Here is a 24,795-nt window from a genome sequence, read left to right on the forward strand (position 1 = left end):
CCTGAAGGCAACCAGTCATGTGTGCATCACAAGACATGGTAATGCACATTCATTGTATGTGAACGTAGGCATTCCTTCTGTGCCCATTATGTGCCCTTGGGACTTGGAGGCAAGAGAAACTGATGCAAACACACTGAAGTTTATACTGCCTGCTGGGCCATGGGTCATAAAATCCTTTGTCTCTGACCCAGGAGTCTCCTTTCTGCCAGCATCCATGAAAAGTGGGAGAGGCTAACCTGTTAGCTTACAAGTAGGATAAGATCTCAGACGCTTCACAGGGTAAGATCTCCAACCCTCCACAGCGCTTGGTACACCCTTCTTAGAAATAGCTTAGTTTCACATCTCAACATTCTTGGTCATTCCCAATGAATTTACCTAAACAACGTGGATTCTTATGGTGCTGGCTATAATATAGTAACTGTTTTTAAAAGACCACAAATCTAAAAGCCTCCTTGATACACTTCCCCAACAGATTACCTTCTAAAGGGGTAATAGGCCTAAGATACAGTACTTATAACGGGATAGAAAAAATCCAAAAAGAAAACAAAACATAAACTGAATGCAGTAGAAATTATTTGAGACAGAAGCCAGTTTTATAAAACATAAATAATCATTTATACTCCATGATTAGCAATGGATCCTGTCTGAAGTAAACAAGGACAACTAATACAGTACAAGATGTTTGTGGTTTTGTTTTTTATAACCCATTAAGCTAAGATTTGTATCTCTGTATGGAACTGATTTTCAAATGGACAGAAATGGTCTTTGATCTTTCTGAACCACTTGTCTTCAAATTCTTCTGAGGATGCAGTCACCAAGGCAGTCAGGGCTACGGAGCCAACACACTTCACCTCTGCGTGAACTTCATCTTTTATTTTTTCTGGGATATCTTCTCCCATAACCTGTAACAGGAGGGGGGGAAAAAAAAAACTGTTCCAATAAGAGGCAGCAGACATGGAATGCTAGTTATCAACTGTAAAGGCTTTCACTCAAAGGCAGAAAATAGCAGCCAGGGGACATTCCCAACCCATTGAAAAGATGTTTGCTCGGAAGCAGTTATCCGTCTACCGCCATACCACCCTGAACGTGCCCGATCTCATCTGATCTCAGAAGTAGTTATCCAAGGACAAGTAAAATATCCCATATTTCTACTCTCATTCTCCCCAAGTGAAAGAATCACTTCGGTACTGCTGTGGCAGCAGTATTATTTGGCTTACCAGGAGTACTGAGTTACCCTCTTTGTTTCAAAGAGCATATTCTGTTGGTGAGAATGCAACTGTGCCATGTAGCTGGGCCCACCTTTTCCTGACCCAAAAGGACTCTAATCTCTCTATAACCAAAGCAATCTTAGGGATTTAAGGAGCCCGTTACCAATGAAGGTACAATACTGCCCCCTACTGGTCAGAATCAGGCCCAGATGAACACAGGGTCATGTCCCAAGATTCTGGGTTAGTTTCTTTGAGAAGACATCACAAAGTTAGGTTGTAGAAAGCTTGTACCTGAACCCACTAAGTAAGCAGTCTGACCTTGGGTAATGACAATGAACTAAAATTAAGTTCCAAAACATTTCATACTATCTGGCATGAAAGCTTACGTAGGTAGCCATGGAGCAGGGATGTTGTGGAGGGAATTTAAGTTCCACATAGATTTGCATTAGATAATCTCCAAGGTTCCTGCAAACTCGGATATGGAATGTGTTCATGAAAACTCAAACTATAATGAATTAAGAAGCAAGCTCAAAGAATGGTTTTGAGGACTGGGTTTAAATCTTCAAAGGTTACATATTGTTTGAGGAAATTGCCAATGAGAGCCAAGTTTCACTAGGCAACAGTCAGTATTTACTAAAGCCTGGTATGTCACCAGTTCTAAGATACCTTTTTGTTTTTGTATTTTAACATCTCTAAAATCAAGATGTAGCTGAGCCAGGTGTGGTGGTTCACACCTGTACCCCAACACTTTGGAAGGCCGAGGGCAGGATGGTCGCTAAAGGCCAGGAGTTAGAGAGGGCGGCCAGGGCAACAGAGCAAGATCCCCGTCCCTACAAAAAAAAAAATTATTATTATCATTTTTTGTGAGTCAGAGTCTCGCTCTGTCGCTCCAGGCTGGAGTACATGCCACTGTACTTCAGCCTGGGAGATAGAGTGAGACCCCACCTCCAAAACAAACAAACAAAAAAATGTATTTGATAACCACTAGAGTGAGGCTTTATGTGATACTGTAAATGGCATCTTCTTTTTTTTTTTTTTTTTGAGACAGTCTCGCTCTGTCGCCCAGGCTGGAGTGCAGTGGCGCGATCTTGGCTCACTGCAACCTCTGCCTCCTGGGTTCAAGCTGTTCTGCCTCAGCCTCCCGAGTAGCTGGGATTACAGGCATGCGCCACCAGGCCTGGTTAATTTTTGTATTTTTAGTAGAGACGGGATTTCACTGTGTTAGCCAAGATGGTCTTGATCTCCTGACCTCGTGATCCACCGGCTTCGGCCTCCCAAAGTGTTGGGATTACAGGTGTGAGCCACCGCGCCCGGCTGACATCTTATTTTTCTTTTAGTGACACATCAAATGATATGTCTTACAACTGATGATTTTCTAGATTCAATGAAATGTAGTATTTTAAAATCTGGGATAAAACACCAAAAATGCCTTTCTTAAAAATAAAAAAAGATAAATGAATAACAGTAAGCCCAAACACACTATTTCCCAAAGAGGGATGGGCAGGTACAATATTTACAGGTGTCCAAAAATCTGCCAAAACAGTCAGCCACATAAACATTTTAAACTTCCATATGCCAAAAAAGAATCATAAACTTCAGAAAATATAGTAACATATAGAAAGATACTTAAGTGTAATATAGAGAGAACTCTTAAAATTGCTACGAAAAACAGAAAGAATAATGAAGCAAAAGCAAGACCAGGCATTTGACATGATACAAATGGTCGATAAACATATGAAAGAATTGTTCAACTTAATAGTAAATAAATAAACATTAATGCTAAAAATATTACATTTTTACCTACCAAGCTACCAATTTTTAAAGTAATATTAAGTTAAATTATGCAAAATAGATGATTTAAGAGGCCAAAATGATTGATTTCACATGGGCCAATCTAATAGTCAGGATCAGCGTAGAAAAAACAGTGCTTTCACATATTGCTGGAGGATACATAAATTGAACTAACCTTTCTAAATAAGAATTTGGAAAGGTGCTTTTTGGAAATGACAATTTGGAAATGTGCTTTACGTCTTTAAAATACTCATATATTTAAATCCAGTGATTCTATTTCTAATAATCTGTTCCAAAAGGTACAAATGCACACATTAATTTTCTTGCAAGGATTTATTAAACTCGGTACTGAGTATTTGTTAAATGTTCAACACAGGGAACTAAGTAAATTATAGTTTGTCCAAAAACTGACTACTATCCAGTCATTAAAAATTGTGTACTCAAATATAATATTTAGGATATAGGGTCATACCCACGTCACAATGTTAGGTAAATATCACAAAATAGAAAATAAAATGTACAGTTTGGCAGTTCCTAAAAAAGTTAAAGCTAATATATGACCCAGTAATTACCTTCCTAGGTATATACCCAAAATAATTAAAAACAGAGACTTAGCTGGGTGCAGTGGCTCACGCCTGTAATCCCAGCACTTTGGGAGGCCGAGGCAGGCAGACCACTTGAGATCAGGAGTTCGAGACCAGCCTGGCCAATATGGTGAAAGCCTGTCTCTACTAAAAATATAAAAGTTAGCTGGGCATGGTGGCACACACCTGTAGCCCCAGCTACTTGGAAGGTTGAGATAGGAGAATTGCTTGAACCTGGGAAGCAGAGGCTGCAGTGAGCCGAGATAGTGCCACTGCACTCCTGCCTGGGTGACAGAGCAAGACTCCGTCTCAAACAAAACAAACAAACAAAAAACAGAGACTCAAACATACTTATATGCTAATGTTCACAGCAGCATTATTCACAATATCCAAAAGGTAGAAACAACTCAAGTATCCATCAACAGATGAGTGGATAAATAAAATGAGATATGTACATACATATGAATATTATTTAGCCATAAGAAGGTATGAAGTTTTGATAAATGCTATAATATGGATAAACCTTGAAAACATTATGCTAAGTGAAATAAAGCAGATACAAAAGGACACATATGGTATGATTCCACTTATTTGAAATATCTAGAATAGATAAATTCATAGAGCAAAATAGTAGATTAGAGGTTCTAGCAGGTAGAGAGAGAAGGGAATAGGGAGTTATTGCTTAATGGGTAGAGTTTGTTTGGGGTGATGAAAATTTTTGGAAATAGTGGTCAAAGTGGCACAACACTGTATATGTACTTCATTCCATTGAATTGTACATTCAAAAATGATTAAGATGGCAAATTTAAGTTACATATTTTATCAGAGTAAAAGAGAGGGAGAAGAGCAGTTGTTATAGAATAAAAAACACACATGAGACAAAAGTACCACATACAATATTTAGACCTTGTTTGGATCCTAATTCAAATATAAGAATTATAAACAGGAAAAAAAAAAAAAGCATATGATCAAAGAATATTTAAGGATATGGGGTTATGTTATCACAAGTCAACTAAAATTAAAAGCACAAAAAAAAGGCCGCATGGTGGCTCACACCTGTAATTCTAGCACTTAGGGAGGCCAAGGTGGGATGATCATTTGAGGCCAGGAGTTTGGGACCAGACTGGGCAACATAGTGAGACCCTGCCTCTACAAAAAATTTTAAAACTAGCTGGACATGGTGGTGGGTGCCTGTAATCCTATGAACTTGGGAGGCTGAGGTGATAGGACCACTTGAGCCCAGGAATTTCAGGCTGCAGTGAGCTAAGATTATGCACTGCAGCCCAGCCTGAGTGACAGAATGAGACCTTATCTTTAAAAAAATAAAAACAAGCACAAAACAAAATGTACATTATAATCCTAATTACAATCCTAACGAGGGCCCGGACATTTTCTATCTTTTTAAAAAGCTCCACTGGTATATCACATGCATTGTCCACATAGGAAACTACTCTTCCACCCAACCGATTTATCGAGCATGGTGAAGAATACAAAGATGCTCAAAACATACTATTACTTATAAGGAACCTAACACCTAGATGAAAACATAAGACACATTCTCATGTCTTTTTAGGGCCCAAAGAGCTATCTATTCAAGTAATCACTATCTGAGCTCAGAGGAAGGAGAAATTACAACAGAACAGAGTATTCCAGAAAAGCTTCCTGGAGGATGTAGAACTTGGGGGAAGTAAAAGACTGACCAGAAGTGTTTTTCTTGTGTTTTGTTTTTTGAGGCGGAGTCTCCTTCTGTTGCCCAGGCTGTAGTGCAGTGGCACAATCTCAGTTCACTGCAACCTCCACCTCCCGGGTTCAAGCGATTCTTCCACCTCAGCCTCCTGAGTAGCTGGGATTACAGGTGCCTGCCACCACGCCTGGCTAGTTTTTTGTATTTTTAGTAGAGATGGAGTTTCACCATGTTGACCAAGTGATCCACCCACCTTGGCCTCCCAAAGTGATGGGATTACAGGAAGTGTTTTGATGAGTAGTTCCATTTTAGACATTTTGCACTTGAAGTGACAGAAGAGTAATCAATAATTATCCCAAGTTAACCACCTATAGGCAATTAATCTGACGTGAGACACATGTCCCAGAGATGAGACTGGAGATAAAGACTGGAGAGTAATCAACCCAGAGGTGACAATGGAACCTAGGGATGTGGTGATGATTTCTGTGAGAGAAAAGTAGAAAACAGAGAGGCCAAGGGAATCCTTAGTATGCCATTACTTAAGCTACAGAAGAAACCAGCTGAGTCCCAAGAGGCAGAGGAACGTTAAGAAACACAGGAGAAAAACAGACTAGCATAGCCTCTCAGAAGTAAAAGGAAGAGATGTGGCATGGTGGCCCAGGCCTGTAATCCCAGCACTTTGGGAGGCTGAGGTGGGTAGACTGCTTGAGGCCAGGAGTTCAAGACGGACTGGCCAACATGGTGAACCCTGTCTCTACTAAAAATACAAAAATTAGCAGGGCATGGTGGTGCACACCTGTGACCCCAGCTACTTGGGAGGCTGAGACATGAGAATCACTTGAACCCAAGAGGTACAGGTTGCAGTGAGCTGAGATCGTGCCACTGCATTCCAGCCTGGGTGACAGAGCAAGACTCTGACTCAAAAAAAAAAAAAGCCAAGGAAGGTTTAAATGTTAGTTTAAAAAAACTGACCTTTGAATTTCTATGCAACCATCAAAGTAGTAACAGGGTGGAGCAGAGATAAAATGGACTTACAGCTGGCAAACACAAGCTCCAGACCTGCTCTGCCACTGAAAATCTGACCAGAAGGAAAGTCACAAGCTCTCTGAGCCTCAATTCTAGCTCTACTCATCTTCACAAGCTGTTATGATGAATGGAGGAAAAAAAATAGAACTGCTGCACAAATGTAAGCATTCATTCATTCGTTTATTCAGCACTGAAACAATTATTGGGCATTGATGATGTTCAGACAGGCAGGTGCTAACAAGCGCTGACAAGTGCATGAAACACAGCCCCTGCCGTCCCACACGCTGCAGGGGAATGCCGATCAAGAGGCCGCCTTGGTGATTGCTGAGTGATCAAAAGGCACACAAAGGAGGGAGACAAGTCCTTCAGTAGATGAGATTTCACCCTGCTTTTTAAAAAATGCTATCAGAACCAGGGAAAATATCTATGATGCCTCGTTTCACATAAACCCGAGGGATACACTCACCTCAGCTATCAACAGCAAAGTGTCTTCTTTGAAGCTGAACCCTTTCATTTTATCTTCAATTTCCTGCTGAGTCCTTAAGTTCCTCTCCAAAGCAAACGATGTTTGCTGAGGTTGGGTAAACTGAAGCAGAAGCCTGAAAAACCGAAAAGTCCCAATGCGTGGCGAAAAGTCCCAGCGCTTCCAGATAAAGGAAAGCCGTGAGGAAACGTTCAGAGAGCCCAGGTATTGAGTTGGCTGCGAGCCCCACCAGGTTAAAAAGCAGGTACCCACCCTCACTAGAACTATCATTTCAATCCCTAAAGCTTCCGACTCGGAATCAATTGCCCAACTTTACATTGGAGATTCATCTTTTCTAAAAGATAAAGACTAAAACTGCTCAAAGAAATCTTTAGAGGGCAACACGTGAAAAGAGCTTCCGGCCTCAAAAGAGCCTCCTGTGGAAGTCAAGGGATTGAAAGGATGAGTAATTTGGAGTGAAAGGAACAAGCCTCCCAATCAGACTCCTCTCACACAGGCCCTCTGGATTTGCTCCTTTGAAGTCAGTGTTCTGTGACCCTTCCATCTCGCTGACCCCACAGCAACTTGACCGCAAGGACTAATTAGATTCGCTAGCACACTTCAATTACCCCAAGCAGGGCCAAATCTTTGATGACCCTCTGACAACCACTCTGCGATACCTTACCACTGACTTCCCCGTCATGATCATAGCTGGTCTCCTCTCTCATTTAACTTCCTCCTGTCTTCCTCATTTGGTTCCTTCTGGTTTTTTTTGTTTTTTTTTTAAATAAATAATATGCAGATCTTCCCCATTTTCTCACTGGACCTACTGCAATGCCCAGAAGCACTCGGCTCTCCATACTGCGGAACGTGCCCGACACTATGCTAGGCATTGAGAGATACTGATGAGCAAAACACATTTGAGGCCTCATGGAATGGAAGGAGGGAGACAGCACATAAGCATTTCAGGTAGTGACAAGTGCTAGGCAAAAAACCCAAGACAGGGTAGACACAGTGTCCTCTTCAGATGCGGCAGTGTAGGCAGGAAGGCTTTCCTGAGATACCAGGCAAGCTATGAGCTACCTGACGAGGAACCAGTGGGAGAACATCTGGGGGCGAGGGCTTGGCCAGGGAGAAGGGGGCTCTGACACAGGAAAAAACTTGACATGCTTGAAAATCATTAAGATCACTGTGGCTGGAACACAGTCAGAGAGAAAAATGTGTAGGAAATGAGGTGGGGAAAAAAAGGCAGGGCCAATTCAAATCAGACCTTGCAGGCCGTGGCAAGAAACGTGGAACTGATGTAAGTGCAATGGGAAGCCACCGGGGCGTTTCAGAAAGGAGCCTGACCTGACTCACAGGTGAAACGATCATCTGTCTGCTTCAGTCTGACCCGCTGACATCACCTACCCGGCCTCGGGAAGCATTCACCTTTGTGATCCCTTTGATGTAACTTGCTTTCCGCCCTCTGGATATCCTCCAGGCACCTGAGTCTCGGTACTTCAAGCCTAAAATCATTGCCTTCCACCCCAGTTCGGCTCTGCTCATCTTCCCAGGTGTCCTATCTCAGCGAAAGGCACCACCATCCACCTGTGCATCCACGAGAGCCTGCAGAGACTCTTCCATTCTCCCACCCTCATCCTTCCCACACACTCCGCTGGTCACCACGTCCTGTCTATCATGCAGTGATATCCATTTCTTTTTTTTATTACCACTGCACCAGCCTAGGTCAGGCCCTCATCATCTTCCACTAAGTAGTCCACAACCTCTAGTCCTTAGCTCCTCCTTCTAATCCAGCATCACAGTCACCAGAGCTCTCTAAATCACAGGTTTTGGCCAGGCGCGGTGGCTCACACATGTAATCCCAGCACTTTGGGAAGCCGAGGCAGGTGGATCACCTGAGGTCAGGAGTTCGAGACCAGCCTGGCCAACACAGTGAAACCCCGTCTCTACTAAAAATACAAAAATTAGCCAGGTGTAGTGGTACACAGCTGTAATTCCAGCTACTCAGGAGGCTGAGGCAGGAGAGCTGCTTGAACCTGGAGACAGAGGTTGCAGTGAGCTGAGATCGCGCCACTGCACTCCAGCCTGGGCAATAAGAGCAAAACTCCATCTCAAAAAAATAATAATAAAATAAAATTTGCCAAATAGATACCACTTCTCAGTAAGCCTATTAATACTTCTTGAATCCTCCTGAGTTGAAAAATCTGTACATTCTTTGGTACCATTTGAAACATGAGAGAATCTGCTTCTTCTCTCATCATTTACAGAACTGGTCAAGTGTATTCTCCCCACCCTTCCCTCAAACTCTTATACTTTAAGGATGGAAAGTACTTGGTATCCCTAGGCACAAACCATGGGAATTCTCTAGAGAATGAATTAAGCATCATCTACTCCCATTATCAGCAATGCAAACACAAGAGCTGATTTTCTTCTTTAGATTTCTGTGGAACATATAAACAGAAAATTCCTTCTTTAAAATATCTCCTCTCCCTTTTTCAGTGTTTTATACATTTTTATTTTCCTAATTTTTAATGTTTTCTAATCTTAACATTCCATCTTGGGCAATGACACAGATTATATTGCTTTTTGTTTCTGAGACAGAGTCTCACTCTGTTGCCCAGGCTGGAGTGCTGTGGTGTGATCTCAGCTCACTGCAGCCTTGGCCTCCCAGGCTCAAGCAATCTTTCCATCTCAGCCTCCCGAGTAACTGGGACTACAGGCATGCACCACCATGCCTGGTTACTTTTTTTTTTTTTTTTTTTGAGACAGAGTCTTGCCCTTTCGCCAGGTTGGAACGCAGTGGTGCAATCTCAGTTCACTGCAACCTCCGCCTCGCGGGTTCAGCGATTCCCCTGCCTCAGCCTCCTGAGTAGCTGGGATTACAGGCACGCGCCACCACACCCAGCTAATTTTTTGTATTTTAGTAGAGACAGGGTTTCACCATGTTGGCCAGGCTGGTCTCGATCTCCTGACCTTGTGATCTGCCCACCTCGCCCTCCCAAAGTGCTGGGATTACAGTCGTGAGCCACTGCGCCTAGCCCGCATAGTTAACTTTTAAAAAAATTTTTTTTGTAGAAATGGGATTTCACCATGTTGCTCAGGCTGGTCTCAAATTCCTGAGCTCAAATGATCCACCTGCCTCAGCCTCCCAAAATGCTGGGATTACAGGCATGTGCTACCACACCCAGCCACCATAGGTTTTATTCTTAAACAAATGTAGTTTTGTTTCCAAGTATTACGTATTAGAATGACAAACGTTCAACACAACCATAGGAAAAATTCAAAAATATATACCAAACGTCTAGCCTAGAACTTTTTGAAGCTTAAAATTAGAAAATAAAGCCTTTACTCTGAGCTCATTGCCAAGTGTTGCTTAAGCGACTCTCAGCTTACCTGGTTCGTATAAAAGAGGCACATGCTTTCAGCTGAGTCTCTGTCAACACTGTTTCTCTCTTTTCTGCCATACAGTTTTGGATATTTGTAATAGCTTTCTCATTTTTCTGGCTATTGCTGCTATTTGCTTCCACAGGAAATAAAGAGCTCTCAGGCAAGGTTTCAGGAAAACTCAAAAGACAGTCTTTTCCTGCGTGTGGAAAGGAGGATTTGATAGTTTTGTCACTTGAGGTGAAACTCTGCTGTTTCTGAGATGACGCAAGTGCTGCTGAAAGAGCTGGCCCCAGACTCAGGTAAGCCTCGGCCAATCTGCCCCAGTTCCAAGGATTAAAAGGATGCAAAGAAATCAGTTTCTGTAGGCAGAAAATTGTTTTCTCCAAGTTCTGCAGACTTGAAAAAATAGCAAGCTGGAGGTAGAGTACCGTGGTTAAATGGTCTGTGTTGGTTGCTTTATTTTCCTAAGGAGAAAAAAAAAGGTTAAAAAGTTTAAACTTCAAAGCCTTTTCCATATAAAATGAGAATGCCTAAAAACCCAAGTTGTATATGTTATAAATCAGAAGTATCTTTCAGTAGCTATACGAGTGACCTAAATATATTTCAATACACTTCATGTTTGAAACCATAAACCTAGAGAGATACATGCTATCTAGAGAAATAGTCGCCAGCCATTCTCAAACATCCTAATGTCATAATAACTTAACAATTCATATGATGGTGGCCTGCCAGAAGTTCGGCATCAAAAACATAAATATCCATTTATGTCCAATTTTTATTATAATCTTTAGTGTCTTCAGCCAGATATCTGAAAGACCCAGCCACTTTTCTTAGATCCTGGCCTAATGATTCCACTGTAATATTCAAGGCTTTCTAAAAATTCAAATGGTAATTTCCTTGAGGATTTGAACAAACTCCACTTCCAAATTTTATTTGGCTTAGACATTTTAAACAGGATAGCCCTGAAGCTCTCCATGCTTCATGACGCATTCTAATTGAATCCAAATGCCTTCCCTGGTAACCATTACCAAGGTCAATTATTTTTGGCCAAAAGGGGTTGCTTAGTTTCCTTCTGATCAGAAAATCCTTTTCAAATCTCCTTAACCAGAGCCACCATCTCTTGCCTAACCTGCCATATGGCAAATGTCCTCTGGGTTAGTAAAGACAGGTCTGCTTTTTGTAAGTTAAAGTCTGCAGAGAGCAGATGGCAGACTCAAATTACCTTCAAGTTGATGTGAGGTCTAAGGAAAGCCTGGCCTGCGAGCATCCAGATCAGGCTCCCTCATAGAACCACACTGAGCATGAAACAGGAGCAAAACTACCTGGTATATGGCCCCGGAAACTATACACCAGCAAGTGAAGGCCTGTGGGCAGCTCTAAATATTCCCACACTGAGTGAAGAGATAGGAGATAAAGCCCCATACAACTGACGTGGTGACACTGTACCTTCCCAAAGACAGAACACATCTCGTTTTATTGTTACTACTGTTTAGCATCTGTCCTTCCCAACAGACCATTTAGCTCCATAAGAGCTTTTGTTCAATGCAAATTCCTAGTATAGAGCACAGTTCCTCGGCCATCACAGATGTTAACTCACGTTTGAGTAATGACTTTTCTAAAGTCAAATCATGTCTTTTATTTATAAGGAAAACAACATGTATAGACTACATCTGTAACAAATGCTACCCTTCTTCTGTAATCAGTCTATAGGGCTTTATATTGTTCAGAAACTTTTTTTTTTTTTTTTTGAGACAGAGTTCCGCTCTCATCGCCCAGGCTGGAGTGCAATGGTGCGATCTCGGCTCACTGCAACCTCTTCCTCCCAGGTTCAAGCAATCCTCCTGCCTCAGTCTCTGGAGTAGCTGGGATGATGGGCAGCTGCCACCACACCGGCTAATTTTTGCATAAAGTAGAGATGGAGTTTTGCCATGTTGGCCAGGCTGGTCTCGAACTCCCGACCTCAAGTGATCCATCCACCTCGGTCTCCGAAAGTGCTGGGGTTATAGGCACGAACCACTGTGCCCGGCCTCAAAAACATTTTGATATTGAGAAAGCAAGCGTATGTTAAGGTGGAGGCTGTTACTCACAAACTATGACTCTGATGACAGGGTTTTGTTTGTCTGTCTGAGATGAAGTCTTGTTCTTTCGCCCAGGCTGGAGTGCAGTGGCGTGATCTTGACTCACTGCAACCTCCACCTCCCAGGTTCAAGCAGTCCTCCCACCTCAGCCTCCCAAGTAGCTGGGACTACAGGCGCCCACCAACAGGCCCAGCGAGTTTTTTAAAATTGTCATAGGGATGGGGTTTTACCACGTTGGCCAGGCTGGTCTCAACCTCTGGACCTCTGCCCACCTCAGCCTCCCAAAGTGCTGGGAATATAGGCGTAAGCCACCGTGCCCTGTCAATGGTATGGTTTTGAGAGCTGGATTAGTAAACTCCTTTCTTAAAATTAAATTATATTTAGGCTGGGCACGGTGGCTCACGCCTGTAATCCCAGCACTTTGGGAGGCTAAGGCGGGCGGATCACGAAGTCAGGAGATCGAGACCATCCTGGCTAACATGGTGAAACCCCATCTCTACTAAAAATACAAAAAATTAGCCAGGTGTGGTGGCGGGCACCTGTAGTCCCAGCTACTTGGGAGGCTGAAGCAGGAGAATGGCGTGAACCCAGGAGGCGGAACCTGCAGTGAGCTGAGATCGCGCCACTGCATTCCAGCCTTGGCGACAGAGCGAGACTCCATCTCAAAAAAATAATAATAACAATAATAATATATATATACACACATACACACACACATATACATACATACATACATACATACATATATTTAAATGAGTTTGAGTGATTTTTCCAGAATACTGCAACTCCTGTAACAATAACATGATGATGACAGTTAACATTTACTGAGTGCTTACCCAGTGGCAGGCACTATTCTAAGTGTTTTCCTCATTTAATCCTCCTGACAATTCTTTAAAGTAGATTCAGTAATTTTCCTTATGTTATAGATAAGGCAACTGGGTCACAGAGAGGTTAGATAACTTGCCTGGCATAATATGGCTGGTAAGCAGGAGAGCTATAGTCAGTTATACTAAAAGTCAAGGAATAAAAGGTACTTAAGAAGAGGTGATATGGCCGGGCAAGGTGGCTCACGCCTGTAATCCTAGCACTTTGGGAAGTTGAGGTGGGCAGATCACTTGAGGTCAGGAGTTTGAGACCAGCCTGGCCAACATAGTGAAACTCCGCCTCTATTAAAAATACAAAAATGGCCGGGCACAGTGGCTCATGCCTATAATCCTAGTACTTTGGGAGGCTGAGGCGGGTGGACTGCCTGAGTTCAGGACTTCAAGACCAGCCTGGGCAATATGGTGAAACCCCGTCTCTACTAAAATAAAAAAAAATTAGGCAGGCATGGTAGTGGGCACCTGTAATCCCAGCTACTTGGGAGGCTGAGACAGGAGAATCGCTTGAACCCAGGAGGCAGAGGTTGCAGTGAGCCGAGATCACGTCATTGCACTCCAGCCTGGCTGACAATGGGAGACTCCATCTAAAAAAACAACCAAAAAAAATTACCTGGGCATGGTGACACGTGCCTGTAATCCCAGCTACTTGGGAGCCTGAGACAGGAGAACTGCTTGAACCTAGGAGGCAGAGGCTGCAGTGAGCCAAGATCGCACCACTGCACTCCAGCCTGGGCAACAGAGCAAGACTCCATCTCAGAAAGGAAAAAAAGAGCTGATATATATACGTGCGCTGGTAAACCCACCAGACACTACATGAGCACTGCATGTACACGATGTATTGTTTGTCTCCTTAGCATCGAACCCAGAACCAGGAAAACAGGACTGAAATGTTTGTTGAGTGCTGAGTGGATAAATGAAAAGGAGTCATTTACTACCAGAAAGCCATTTTCTTACCACAGTTACCACGTAAGCATACCAACCACTATAAGAAAATGTTCTAATTATTTAAGAAATAAGTCCTATTATAAATCTTATCCAAAAATCATGAAAAGAGGTGAATGAATTTCAGCAGAAATTGTGAACAGAAAATGTTTGTATCTTGATGGGCACCTTGGGACTGTCTATTTTGTTCAATGTTACATACTGTGACAGGTCCCCTACAGAATGTGAAAAGACAGTAACTACTGTCACAAAAAACAGATATGGGTCAGAGCTAATAACAAAAGGCAAGGGTCCTCACGTAGAGAAGAAATTTAAAACAAAACAAAACAAAACACAGCTTACCAGGAAATGAGAATGCCATGCAGACAGGCAGGGTCCACTGAGATTGTTATGCCCAGACCGTTTGTTCCCCAAAGAAGAACACCAGAGACCAGTGTCCCGGCAGTTGGGGTCAGAGTCAGCTGCTGCCTGGATCGCGAACGCGCTCCGGCAGCTCAGATAGCAATTTAAATCAGAAGAGAGCCAGGGGACGTCTCCCACCGGACTCCGCTGGCCATCCTACAGCGCATCCGCCAGGACTGTGCCAGCTCCAGTTTCAGACCTCGCGAGTCACAGATTCAGATTTAGAACAGACACACAGACACAGACAGACAAACGGAGACGAGCCAGCTCACCTATCAGTAGATCGATCCTAGCAGATCCGTTGACCAGGGGTCTGGTGGGCTTGGGGAATCCCGGACGAGCCCCCAGATGTTATGCCCAGACCGTTTGTTCCCCAAAGAAGACCACCAGAGACCAGTGTCAAAGCCAAGCGGCAAGGATCTTTACTACAAGTTCGAACTTGGTCCCTCCATTCCACAGTATACAAGAGGGCAAGAGGGCCCCAAACAATGCGAACGTTTGCTTTTTATAGCCCGAAAGTTGCAGGGGAACAAAGAAATTCTTTTGGCTCCCGCGCTTTCAGTAACCTTGAATGGCTGTCTCCTTATCAGAGATTTTCCAGGTGGTGTTTGTACTGGGCTCAGGGAGTTTGAGAGATATATGGCGGTATGTGGTGGGTTGGGAGGATGGGATGTGTTTGTATTAGGCTCAGGGAGTTTTGAGCCCGGGGCTGAGGAATGTGCCCAGCTCCTTTTCAAGATCATGTGCAAAGCCCACAGAAAGGGGCGAACCCCATGAGCCCACTTTCCACCCGACAGTCCTGCCAACTAGATTGCTGGGACACCTGATGCACAGTTCTGAAAGTCCAGGATTCTCTGACTGGTGTTTCTCCTGCCTAGTAACCATCCCCAGCACCAAAGACCTGGCATCGGCTGATTGGCAACAGATCCTTCTCTGAGCCACCAAAACAGACTCCCTAAGCTAGAAGGAACCAGAGATGACTCAACCCCTGCCACGAATCCAGCTGCCACTACCTTCAATGATCAAGGCAAAGAGGAGGAAGCACAACAGTGACGTGCGAGAAAGCGGAGAGAGGAGGACAGTAATGAAGGCTAGAGAGAGGCACCAGAAAGGCCAAGAGCACTGTTAATTTGCAGACTGGGGAGACTAGAAATGAACACAATTAAATCCCATCAAGTTAACTGCTCATGCAAACGCTTCCTGTTCAAGCAATGTATCTTTCAGCTTAAGCATTAACCCCCAATTAGTAGAGAACAGAAAAGAAACAACAAAACACAGCTGTTTCCCTTGTTCTTAGAACAATTACTGCCAAAGTTTCCTTGCAAGAGGCGGAGGTCCTATGCTGTGAAGCCCTAAGCAAGCAAAGGTTAGGGATTTATCTTAGTTAATGAGACGGCAGATGTCAGCTCAGTTGTGTGCATATGTTAGGTTGATCGCTGGGCGGTACATCCACAGAGCTCAAAATCAGTGCCACAGTGTCTCCTTAATTCCCTCCGAGGAAGAAAACTAGTCCATTTAGACTAATTCCCATATAAAATTTACACAAAAATCAATACAAATAATGCCTTAACCTAGAAACAAAAGCAATAGAATCTAGAATTGGAAAGCACGGCCTTTCTTTATCCCTTAAAAAAAAATTCCGCTTCAGAATGTGTGGAAAAAGGCAATAAAACTTTTTTTAAAGAAAAAAAAATGCCGATTGCAGTGGCTCACACCTATAATCCCAGCACTTTGGGAGGCCGAGGCGGGCGGATCACAAGGTCAGGAGTTCGAGACCAGCCTAACATGGTGAAACCCCTTCTCTACTAAAAATACAAAAATTAGCTAGGCGTGGTGGCGGGTGCCTGTAATCACAGCTACTCAGGAGGCTGAGGCAGGAGAATTGCCTTAATCAGGAGGCGGAGGTTGTGGTGAGCCAAGATCGCGCCACTGGACTCCAGCCTGGGCAACAGAGTGAGGCTCTGCCTCAAAAAAATCAATAAAAAAGAAAGAAAGAAAATTCGCTCTTTTTCTTCAGTGAGGCTGCCAAGCTCCAGACGCAGAGATGCAGACCTTTGTGAAGACCCTCACAGGCAAGACCTTTGAGATCGAGCCCAGTGACACCACTGAGAATGTCAACGCCAAAATTCAAGACAAGGAGGGCATCCCACCTGACCAGCAGCATCTGATACTTGCGGGCAAACAGCTGGAGGATGGCTGCACTCTCTCAGACTACAACATCCAGAAAGAGTCCACTCTGCACATGGTGCTGCGCCTGCAAGGTGGCATTACTGAGCCTTCCCTCCGCCAGTTCGCCCAGAAATACAACCGCAACAACATGATCTGCCGCAAGTGCTGTGCCCGCCTGCACCCCGCTATGCTGTCAACTGCCACAAGAAGGGCGGCCAAACCAACAACCTGTGCCCCAAGAAGAAGGCCAAAGAAGGCTCTTCTTTCCCCCAAACAGCAGCCTCCTGCCCAGGCCCCATGGCCCTGGGGCCTCAATAAAGTGTCCCTTTTGTTGATTGGGGAAAAGAAAAAAGAAAAAAAAATTCTGCAAATTTCACTTAAAAATAAAAAGGACTATTAAGTGTGGCTTGGTATGAGTATTTAGTCATTTTTGTGGGGGGGACCTTTTTTGTGCTTAGAAAAATATATGTTCATTGTAGAAATTTTGGAGAACAAAGTCTAAAAACAACCTAATGAAGAAAACAGATCACTCATAGTCCTTCCACACTGAATGTTACTCCTAACAAGAGAAAAACCTCTGCAAAGGAGATTTTCAGGCAATAAAGAATTTTGAGAATGACACAAGAAAAGTATTACAAGAAAATGATTATGCCTAGGTTCTAAGTTGGTCATCATAATAAAATTCTCACACCCCTGACAATTTTCTTCTGCTTATCCAAACCCATAGATTTTGCTACCAGCAAGAAGTTTGTTTTGTTTTCAAAAAATACACCATTCGACCACCCTTATAGAAATATGTGTGAAAATCAGCAATAAAATCACTCACCAAGTTTGCAGCAATCTCCAGTGCTTCCATATGCCTACCCAGGTGAGCCAGACACCGAGCCTGACCTTCCTGGACATCCCTTTTCATGGCAAAATTGGTTGGTGACAATTTTTCAGAGATACTGGAATACTCCTGCAGTGCTTTCTGGAAATTATTTGTTAAATAAAGGAATGAAAGGAGGAAAACACAACAGAAAAAAGGATTCAGAATAGGGGTGATTTTTTTCGTAGGTGGAAAGTAATGTTATAACTGACCAATGAATTAAATGAATATTTAAATGAATTAAAGAAGATTTCAGCATTCTAGTGATATGGTTTGGCTGTGTCCCCACCCAAATCTCATCTTAAATTGCAGCTCCCATAACCCCCGCATGTCATGGGAGGGACCTGGTGGGAGGTAACTGAATCATGGGGTGGGTTTTTCCCATGCTCTTCTCATGGTAGTTAGTAAGTCTCAAGATACCTGATGGTTTTATGAAAGGCAGTTCCCCTGCACATGCTCTCTTTGCCTGCTGCCATGTAAGACATGACTTTGCTCCTCCTTCACCTTCTGCCATGATTGTGAGGCCTCCTCAGCCATATGGAACTGTGAGTGCATTAAACCTCTTTTTTTTTTTTTTTTTTTAAATAAATTATCTACTCTTGGGTATTTCTTCACAGTAGAATGAAAATGGACTAATACATCTAGTCAATCCTATTTTCCTAAAAGGTAGAGAAGGAATGGCTAGAGAAAATAATCACTACTACTATGGAAAGAATCATGACATAGTAAAAAGAATATTCTGAGACCAAATATACCAGGCTTTGAATTCTGGTTTTGCCACTAACTTACTTTATAACCTCTTCATGAGCAAAATAAAAACAGGATTCTCATGAAGATGAAATGAGATACATGTGTAATGCAATCTAACATCTAGTTGTTAGTTCTTCCTTTTTCCTACACATCTTGGGGTGATTTGCTCCTGTGGCACAGTGAAATATCTGTGCTAGAGGGTCCTAAGTAATGAGGAGATACAAAACCTTGGGGAATAAACCTACAAGGACCCCAAATAGATCCTTTTGTTGGAGTTACAGGAAACAAACAAATCATACAGAGCCAAGCAGAAAAGGACAGAAACTTGGGCACCTCAGATTACAAACACACATCACAAAAGGTTAAATTCATCTTCATAAACACCACACTAACTTGGCACACTGTTATTTGCATATGCCATAATCGATAAAACAAGAGCCCACGTCAAGTACCGCCATCTTTTTTTTTTTTTTTTTTTTTTTGAGACGGAGTCTTGCTCTGTCGCCGAGGCTGGGGTGCAGTGGCCAGCTCTCAGCTCACTGCAAGCTCCGCCTCCCGGGTTTACGCCATTCTCCTGCCTCAGCCTCCCGAGTAGCTGGGACTACAGGCGCCCGCCACCTCGCCCGGCTAGTTTTTTGTACTTTTTAGTAGAGACGGGGTTTCACCGTGTTAGCCAGGATGGTCTCGATCTCCTGACCTCGTGATCCGCCCGTCTCGGCCTCCCAAAGTGCTGGGATTACAGGCGTGAGCCACCGCGCCCGGCCAGCACTGCCATCTTCTGTATGTGGAATTCTACCTGATACTCTTGTCGTCTGTAGGCCAGGTCTCCTTTGAATTTCTTGAGAGTCAGCACTTCAACATCATCACTGCTTTCTGTTTCTTCATAAAACCACTTGAAATCATGAAAACAGTCTATTAGAGAGTGAAGCTATGCTTTTCCACCTCATATCAGAAGCAATTTCCCATAATATAATTGATTAAACCTCAACGACTTCTTCAAAACGAGACTCAGGAGAAACACACTGACAAAGAACGAACATTTTAATTAGGGCTCCATTTTTATTAAAATGATCACAAGCTGCTCAGGTGCAGTGGCTTACACCTGCAATGCTAGCACTTTGGGAGGCCCAGGTGGGTAGGCTGCTTGATGCCAGGAGTCTGACACCAGTCTGGGCAACATAGCGAGAGAAAGACCCTATGTCTACAAAATATTTAAAAATTAGCTGGGCAGGCCAGGCACAGTGGCTCACACCTATAATCCTAGCGCTTTTGGAGGGCAAGGCTGGTGGATAGCTTAAGCCCAGGAGTTCAAGACCAGCGTGGACATGGCAAAACCCTGTCTCTACTGCAAATACAAAAATTAGCTAGGCGTGGTGGCATGCACTTGTAATCCCAGCTACTTGGGAGGCTGAGGCAGGAGAATTGCTTGAACCCAGGAAGTGGAGGTTGCAGTGAGCAGAGATCATCCCACTGTACCCCAGCTTGGGCGACAGAGCAAGACTGTCTCAAAAAAAAAAAAAAAAAATTAGCTGGGCATGGTGGCATGCACCTGTAGTCCCAGCTGCTCAGGAAGCTGAGGTGGGAGGATTGCTTGAGCCCAGGAGTCTAAGACCAGCCTGGGCAACAGAGGGAGACCTCATTTCTACAAAAAAAAAAAAAAAAAAGAAGGAGCTGGATGTGGGATGTGGTTACTTGGGAGGCTGAGGTGGGAGAACTGCTTGGGAGTCTGGGACTCGGAGACTATGGTAAGCTGTGTTCAGGTCACAGCACTCCAGCCAGGGCAACAGAGTGAGACCCTGTCTCAACTAAAAATATATTTAATAAGTAAAAAAAAAAATTATCACAGGTAATAAGCGCAACAATAATATGATACCTCTCTAGAAAAGCAGCACACAACTGTATGATTTTATCTACAGCATTTTCAATACATAGGGCTGTGGTGCCTGGGAACCTACATTTATCTAGCATAGTTCACACTAGTTCTTTACTTTATTTATGTATTTATTTTTTTGAGAGAGTCTCACCCTGTTGCCCAGGCTGGAGTGCAGTGGTACGATCTCAGCTCAACTTCTACTTCCTGGGTTCAAGCAATTCTCATGCCTGGGCCTCCCAAGTAGCTGGTATTACAGGTGCGTGCCACCACACCCAGTTAATTTTTGTATTTTTTTTTTTTTTTGTAGAGATAGGGTTTCACCATGTTGGCCAGGTTGGTTTCGAACTCGTGAGCACAAGTGATCCTCCTGCCTCAGCCCACCTTGGCCTTCCAAAGTGTGTGAGCCACCGCATCCAGGCCACATTGGTTCTTTAAAATGAGACATGCTCTCTTGTAGAGAAATTTTAGTGTGACTGGAATAGGGATTGACAATTCTTTACTCAAAGGACATAGGAAAGAAGAATTATAGATATGGTGCAATTATGAAAATGTCATAATGGCAAAAAACTAGAATTTCAGCAAAGGAGACAGAAATTAAGGCTAGACGGAGGCTCCAATGCAACGAAATACCAAAAACCTGTAGGAGAGAAGTCTGAGGAAATGCCCATCTGGGATACTTTATTTGCTTTTCTTTTTTTTTTTTTTTTGAGACGGAGTCTCGCTCTGTCACCCAGGTTGGAGTGCAGTGGCCCCATCTCAGCTCACTGCAAGCTCCGCCTCCCGGGTTTACACCATTCTCCTGCCTCAGCCTCCCTAGTAGCTGGGACTACAGGCACCCGCCACCTCGCCCGGCTAGTTTTTTGTATTTTTTAGTAGAGACGGGGTTTCACCGTGTTAGCCAGGATGGTCTCGGCCTCCCAAAGTGCTGGGATTACAGGCTTGAGCCACCGCGCCCGGCCTTTATTTGCTTTTCTACTGATTTAAATCCTATGGATAAAAAGGAAAGTGAGACTGAGATTGTTTGACTATTGAATAAATAATATACGGAAAGGCAGTGGCTTACACCTATAATCCCAGCACTCTGGGAGGCCAAGGTGGGCAGATCACTTGAGGTTAGGAGTTCAAGACCAGCCTGGCTAACAACAGTAGAGAAACCCTGTCTCTACTAAAAATACAAAATTAGGCCAGCATGGTGGCATACGTCTGTAATCCCAGCTAGTTCCGAGGCTGAGGCAGGAGAATCGCTTGAACCCGGGAGGCGGAGGCTGCGGTGAGCCGAGATCGCGCCATTGCACTCCAGCCTGGGCGACAAACTCCACCTCAAAAAAAAAAAAAAGAAAAAAAAAAGAAAAAAATCACTTGACTTTAGAATTTGTGTTAAATTCTATGCACCTGTACAGCACATCAGACCTGACAAAAGTATTTTCATATACATCGTCTCATTTCACTCTCACAATAACTCTGTGAGGCAGCATGTATTATTTTTCTGAAGGGACAAATAAGGAGCTGACACCTTCAAGGCAAGTGGTAAAGCCAATATTGGAATTCAAGAGTCCTATCTCATAACCAGTTTTTTAATGTTCTGCCACGTGGTTTCCAAGCCCATTCCCTGTTTTGAGTCCACGTGATCCAGGGCTGAGGGTAACTTTGAAAGATCGTTATGTGATAAGGAGAAAATGTAACCGAAATAACCAAAAACATAATTCGGTAATTATCGAGGGCCTGGCATCTTGTCAGTACAATTGTGAGGAACGAATGAGACAATATATGCGAAGGAACCCACCACTGTGCCCGGAACACTTCCGTATTTTCCATAAACATTAGTTTTGACTGATGAGCTATTTACACTCATGAAAGAATAGGAAGTAATACTGTACTAATTCAAAAATATTCGCGGAGTCCCTATTATGAATAAAAACTGTTAGGCACTGCCAAGGGCATCAAGAACCCATGCTGGTGCGATCATTTAGCACTCCGGGTCTCAGGACTGCATGAGAATACTGACAAGTGCTTTAAGTAGAAGCTAAATAGAGGGAAGGGAGCCAAAGACAAAAATATATGGCTGGAAGACGAAATCGGAAAAGACTTTCTGGAGGAGGTGACATTTAAGATGTGCCTTGAAAAACGAATATAACAGCGCGGGGTTGGTACGGGGAGGGGGAGGTCGCTGAAGAGGGAGGGGCGAGTGGGTTTGCCGGACGTCACCGTTTTGGGGGGCCTGACCGCCCGGCTGTAGGAGTAGTGAAGGCAAATGGGAGGTACCGGAGATTTCAGGGCAGGGGCGTGAGTCCAGCCGGCAACAGCCAGGCCGGCCAAATGCCAGTTGGGAGTCAAGCTGCTGACAACGCGGGGATTCTCGCCCATGGACCCGGAATGGGGCCTGGGAAGTCCGCTTCCCAGTGTAGGGTGAGGGACGGCGGGGGAGGCGGTGGGCGCTGGAGCTGGCCAGGGTTTGCGTTCGCGCGGGCGGACGGGCCGGGGACCCCCGGAGGGCGAGGCCTGGGGTGCGGGATGAGTCAAAGAGGCCCCAGCTTCTCACCTGCGGCTCGCAGAGCTTGGCGCAGTAGGACGCGGGCGGTCCTGACCGCCGCTTCGGCCTCTCCTCGAACACAGAGTCCTCGAACTCGCCGCCGAACAACCAGCACCCGGTATCCATCGCGCGCCCGCGGCCGGGGCAACGAGGAGGCGGGGCCCGCCGGAAAAGGCGGGGCTTCCACGGCCCAGAGCGCGGCAGGCTGGGACTTGTAGTCTTCGAGGGCGACGCGGGGATGTGGCCGCTGCTGGCTGGGAGTAGTGGTTGAGCTGAGATGATTATCTGACCCACTAACTGACCGAACCCCAGGACGGAGGTTTTGACTTCTTGTCAGGAGATGGACAGAACGATCCTTACCAGCACGCCTCAAAAAGCACGCTGGCCCCAGAGTAGCTGTTTAAAACTCGCAGGTACCTTTTTAAAAATTAAAATAAAAGGCCGGGCGCGGTGGCTCACGCCTGTAATCCCAGCACTTTGGGAGGCCAAGGTGGGCGGATCACCTGAGGTCGGGAGTTCGAGACCAGCCTGATCAACATGGAGTAACCCAGTCTCTACTGAAAATACAAAAAGTAGCCGGGCATGGTGGCGCATGCCTGTAATCCCAGCCACTTGGGAGGCTGAGGCAAGAGAATCGCTTGAACCCAGGAGGCAGAGATTGCGGTGAGCCGAGATCGCATCATTGCACTCCAGCCTGGGCAACAAGAGTGAAACTCCGTCTCAAAATAAAAAATAAAATAAAATAAAACAATTTTGAGACAGGGTCTCACTCTCACCCAGGTTGGAGTGCAATGGCGAGATCATGGCTCACTGCAGCCTCGAACTCCCGGGCTCAACCGATCATCCCGCCTCAGTCCCCTAAGTAGCTGGGGCTACAGGCGCGTGCCACCACGCCTGGCTAACTTTTGTATTTTTTGTGGAGACTGGGTTTCATTACGTTGCCCAGGCTGGTCTTGAACTCCTGATCTAAAGCGATCCGCCCACCTCGTCCTCCCAAAGTGCTGGGATTACAGGAGTGAGCCACTGCGCCCGGTGCAAGTACCAATTTTTAACCACTGTGCATTCCTGGCACTGTGTTAAGCACATTTTCTCTTTTCGGCTAACGACCACCTTGTGAAAGCCACAGTGATTCCCATTTTGCAAATCCTATTTTGAAGATATTGGAGTTTGGAGAGGTTAAGTAACTTGTTAAGTTTCAGTCATTACGTGGCTGAAAGTTGGGAAATACAGAAATGAGTTCGTACTCTCCGTGCTTCCGGACAAGAGACACTACCACCAATAACAAAACACCGGAGTCATTCATGCATTTATGAAAGAAAAAACACAGAAATATACCGTGGGAGGCTAGATCAGGGAGCATTCATTCGACCCTGGAGAACACCAAATCTCAAAATTCTAAGACTAACATTTACTACAATTTACTACAATTCTTACACTTTTGACTCTAGAAAGCAGAGATTGTTGACAAAATATTGGCCAGTATCGTACAGCACAATATTGTGCCATATTACACGGTAGGTAATAAACATACAGGTTTTCCCTATTTTTTTCCTATTCCTCTTCACTCTCACCAGTTTCTCTTACACTATTTATGTCTTTCAGAGTTCTTTTTTAAAATTTTATTTTGTTTGTTTATTTCTGAGACAGGGCCTCGTTCTGTCGCCCAGGCCAGAGTGCAGAAGCGCGATTTCGACTCACTACATCCTCAACCTCCTGGGCTCAAGCCATCCTCCCACCTCAGCCTCCCGCGGGCCACCACACCCAGCTATCTTTTTGTATTTTCAGTAGAGAGGGGTTCCTTCATGTTAACCAGGTTCATCCTTCTTTCTTCAACCCAACTTTTTCCTCCACAAACTCACCTAATCCACTCCCCTAGGTGTCAGAATCCATCTCTCTGCTAATTATTGCCAAAATCTAGAACCAGCTCATTTATCCAGCAGCCTGGGGTGGGAGGCTCCACCTGAACAGCCTCCAGGTATTAGCTACTGATGAATTAATTCATCAAGATCCGTTTAAAACATTTTTCTGGCCGGGAGTGGTGGCTCACGCCTGTAATCCTAGCACTTTGGGAGGCTGAGGCCGGCGGATCACCTGAGGTCGGGAGTTCGAGACCAGCCTGGCAAACATGGAGAAACCCCTTCTCTACTAAAAATACA

General features: G+C 44.4%; 1 protein-coding gene and 1 pseudogene across 7 annotated transcripts; one reads left to right on the forward strand and one right to left on the reverse strand.

Annotated features, from left to right (window-relative positions):
* Positions 1–573: 573 nt before the first annotated feature.
* C8H8orf76 (chromosome 8 C8orf76 homolog) lies at positions 574–22,811 on the reverse strand. Of its 7 annotated transcripts, XR_013396816.1 has the most exons (7): positions 22,649–22,788; positions 19,033–19,128; positions 17,445–17,588; positions 10,153–10,610; positions 6,760–6,892; positions 1,875–2,038; positions 592–902 (listed from the first exon to the last, which is right to left on the reverse strand). XR_013396816.1 is itself a non-coding variant. In NM_001194150.1 (6 exon segments), coding segments are annotated over 6 exon segments (1,143 nt in total). In that variant the 5' UTR covers positions 22,766–22,811; the 3' UTR covers positions 574–707.
* Positions 16,461–16,936, forward strand: LOC106999929 (ubiquitin-ribosomal protein eL40 fusion protein pseudogene; annotated as a pseudogene).
* Positions 22,812–24,795: the final 1,984 nt, after the last annotated feature.

This window comes from Macaca mulatta, chromosome 8 (genome assembly GCF_049350105.2).
Source record: "Macaca mulatta isolate MMU2019108-1 chromosome 8, T2T-MMU8v2.0, whole genome shotgun sequence".
NCBI lineage: Eukaryota > Metazoa > Chordata > Mammalia > Primates > Cercopithecidae > Macaca > Macaca mulatta.

Coding starts and splice junctions, on each gene's coding strand:
- C8H8orf76 (XM_077942512.1), bottom strand. CDS start 22,765: ATGGATACCGGGTGCTGGTTGTTCGGCGGCGAGTTCGAGGACTCTGTG. Junction 19,129..22,648: donor CCAAGCTCTGCGAGCCGCAG/GTGAGAAGCTGG, acceptor CATGATTTCAAG/TGGTTTTATGAAGAAACAGA. Junction 6,893..10,152: donor GCCTCTTTTATACGAACCAG/GTAAGCTGAGAG, acceptor TCGGTTTTTCAG/GCTTCTGCTTCAGTTTACCC.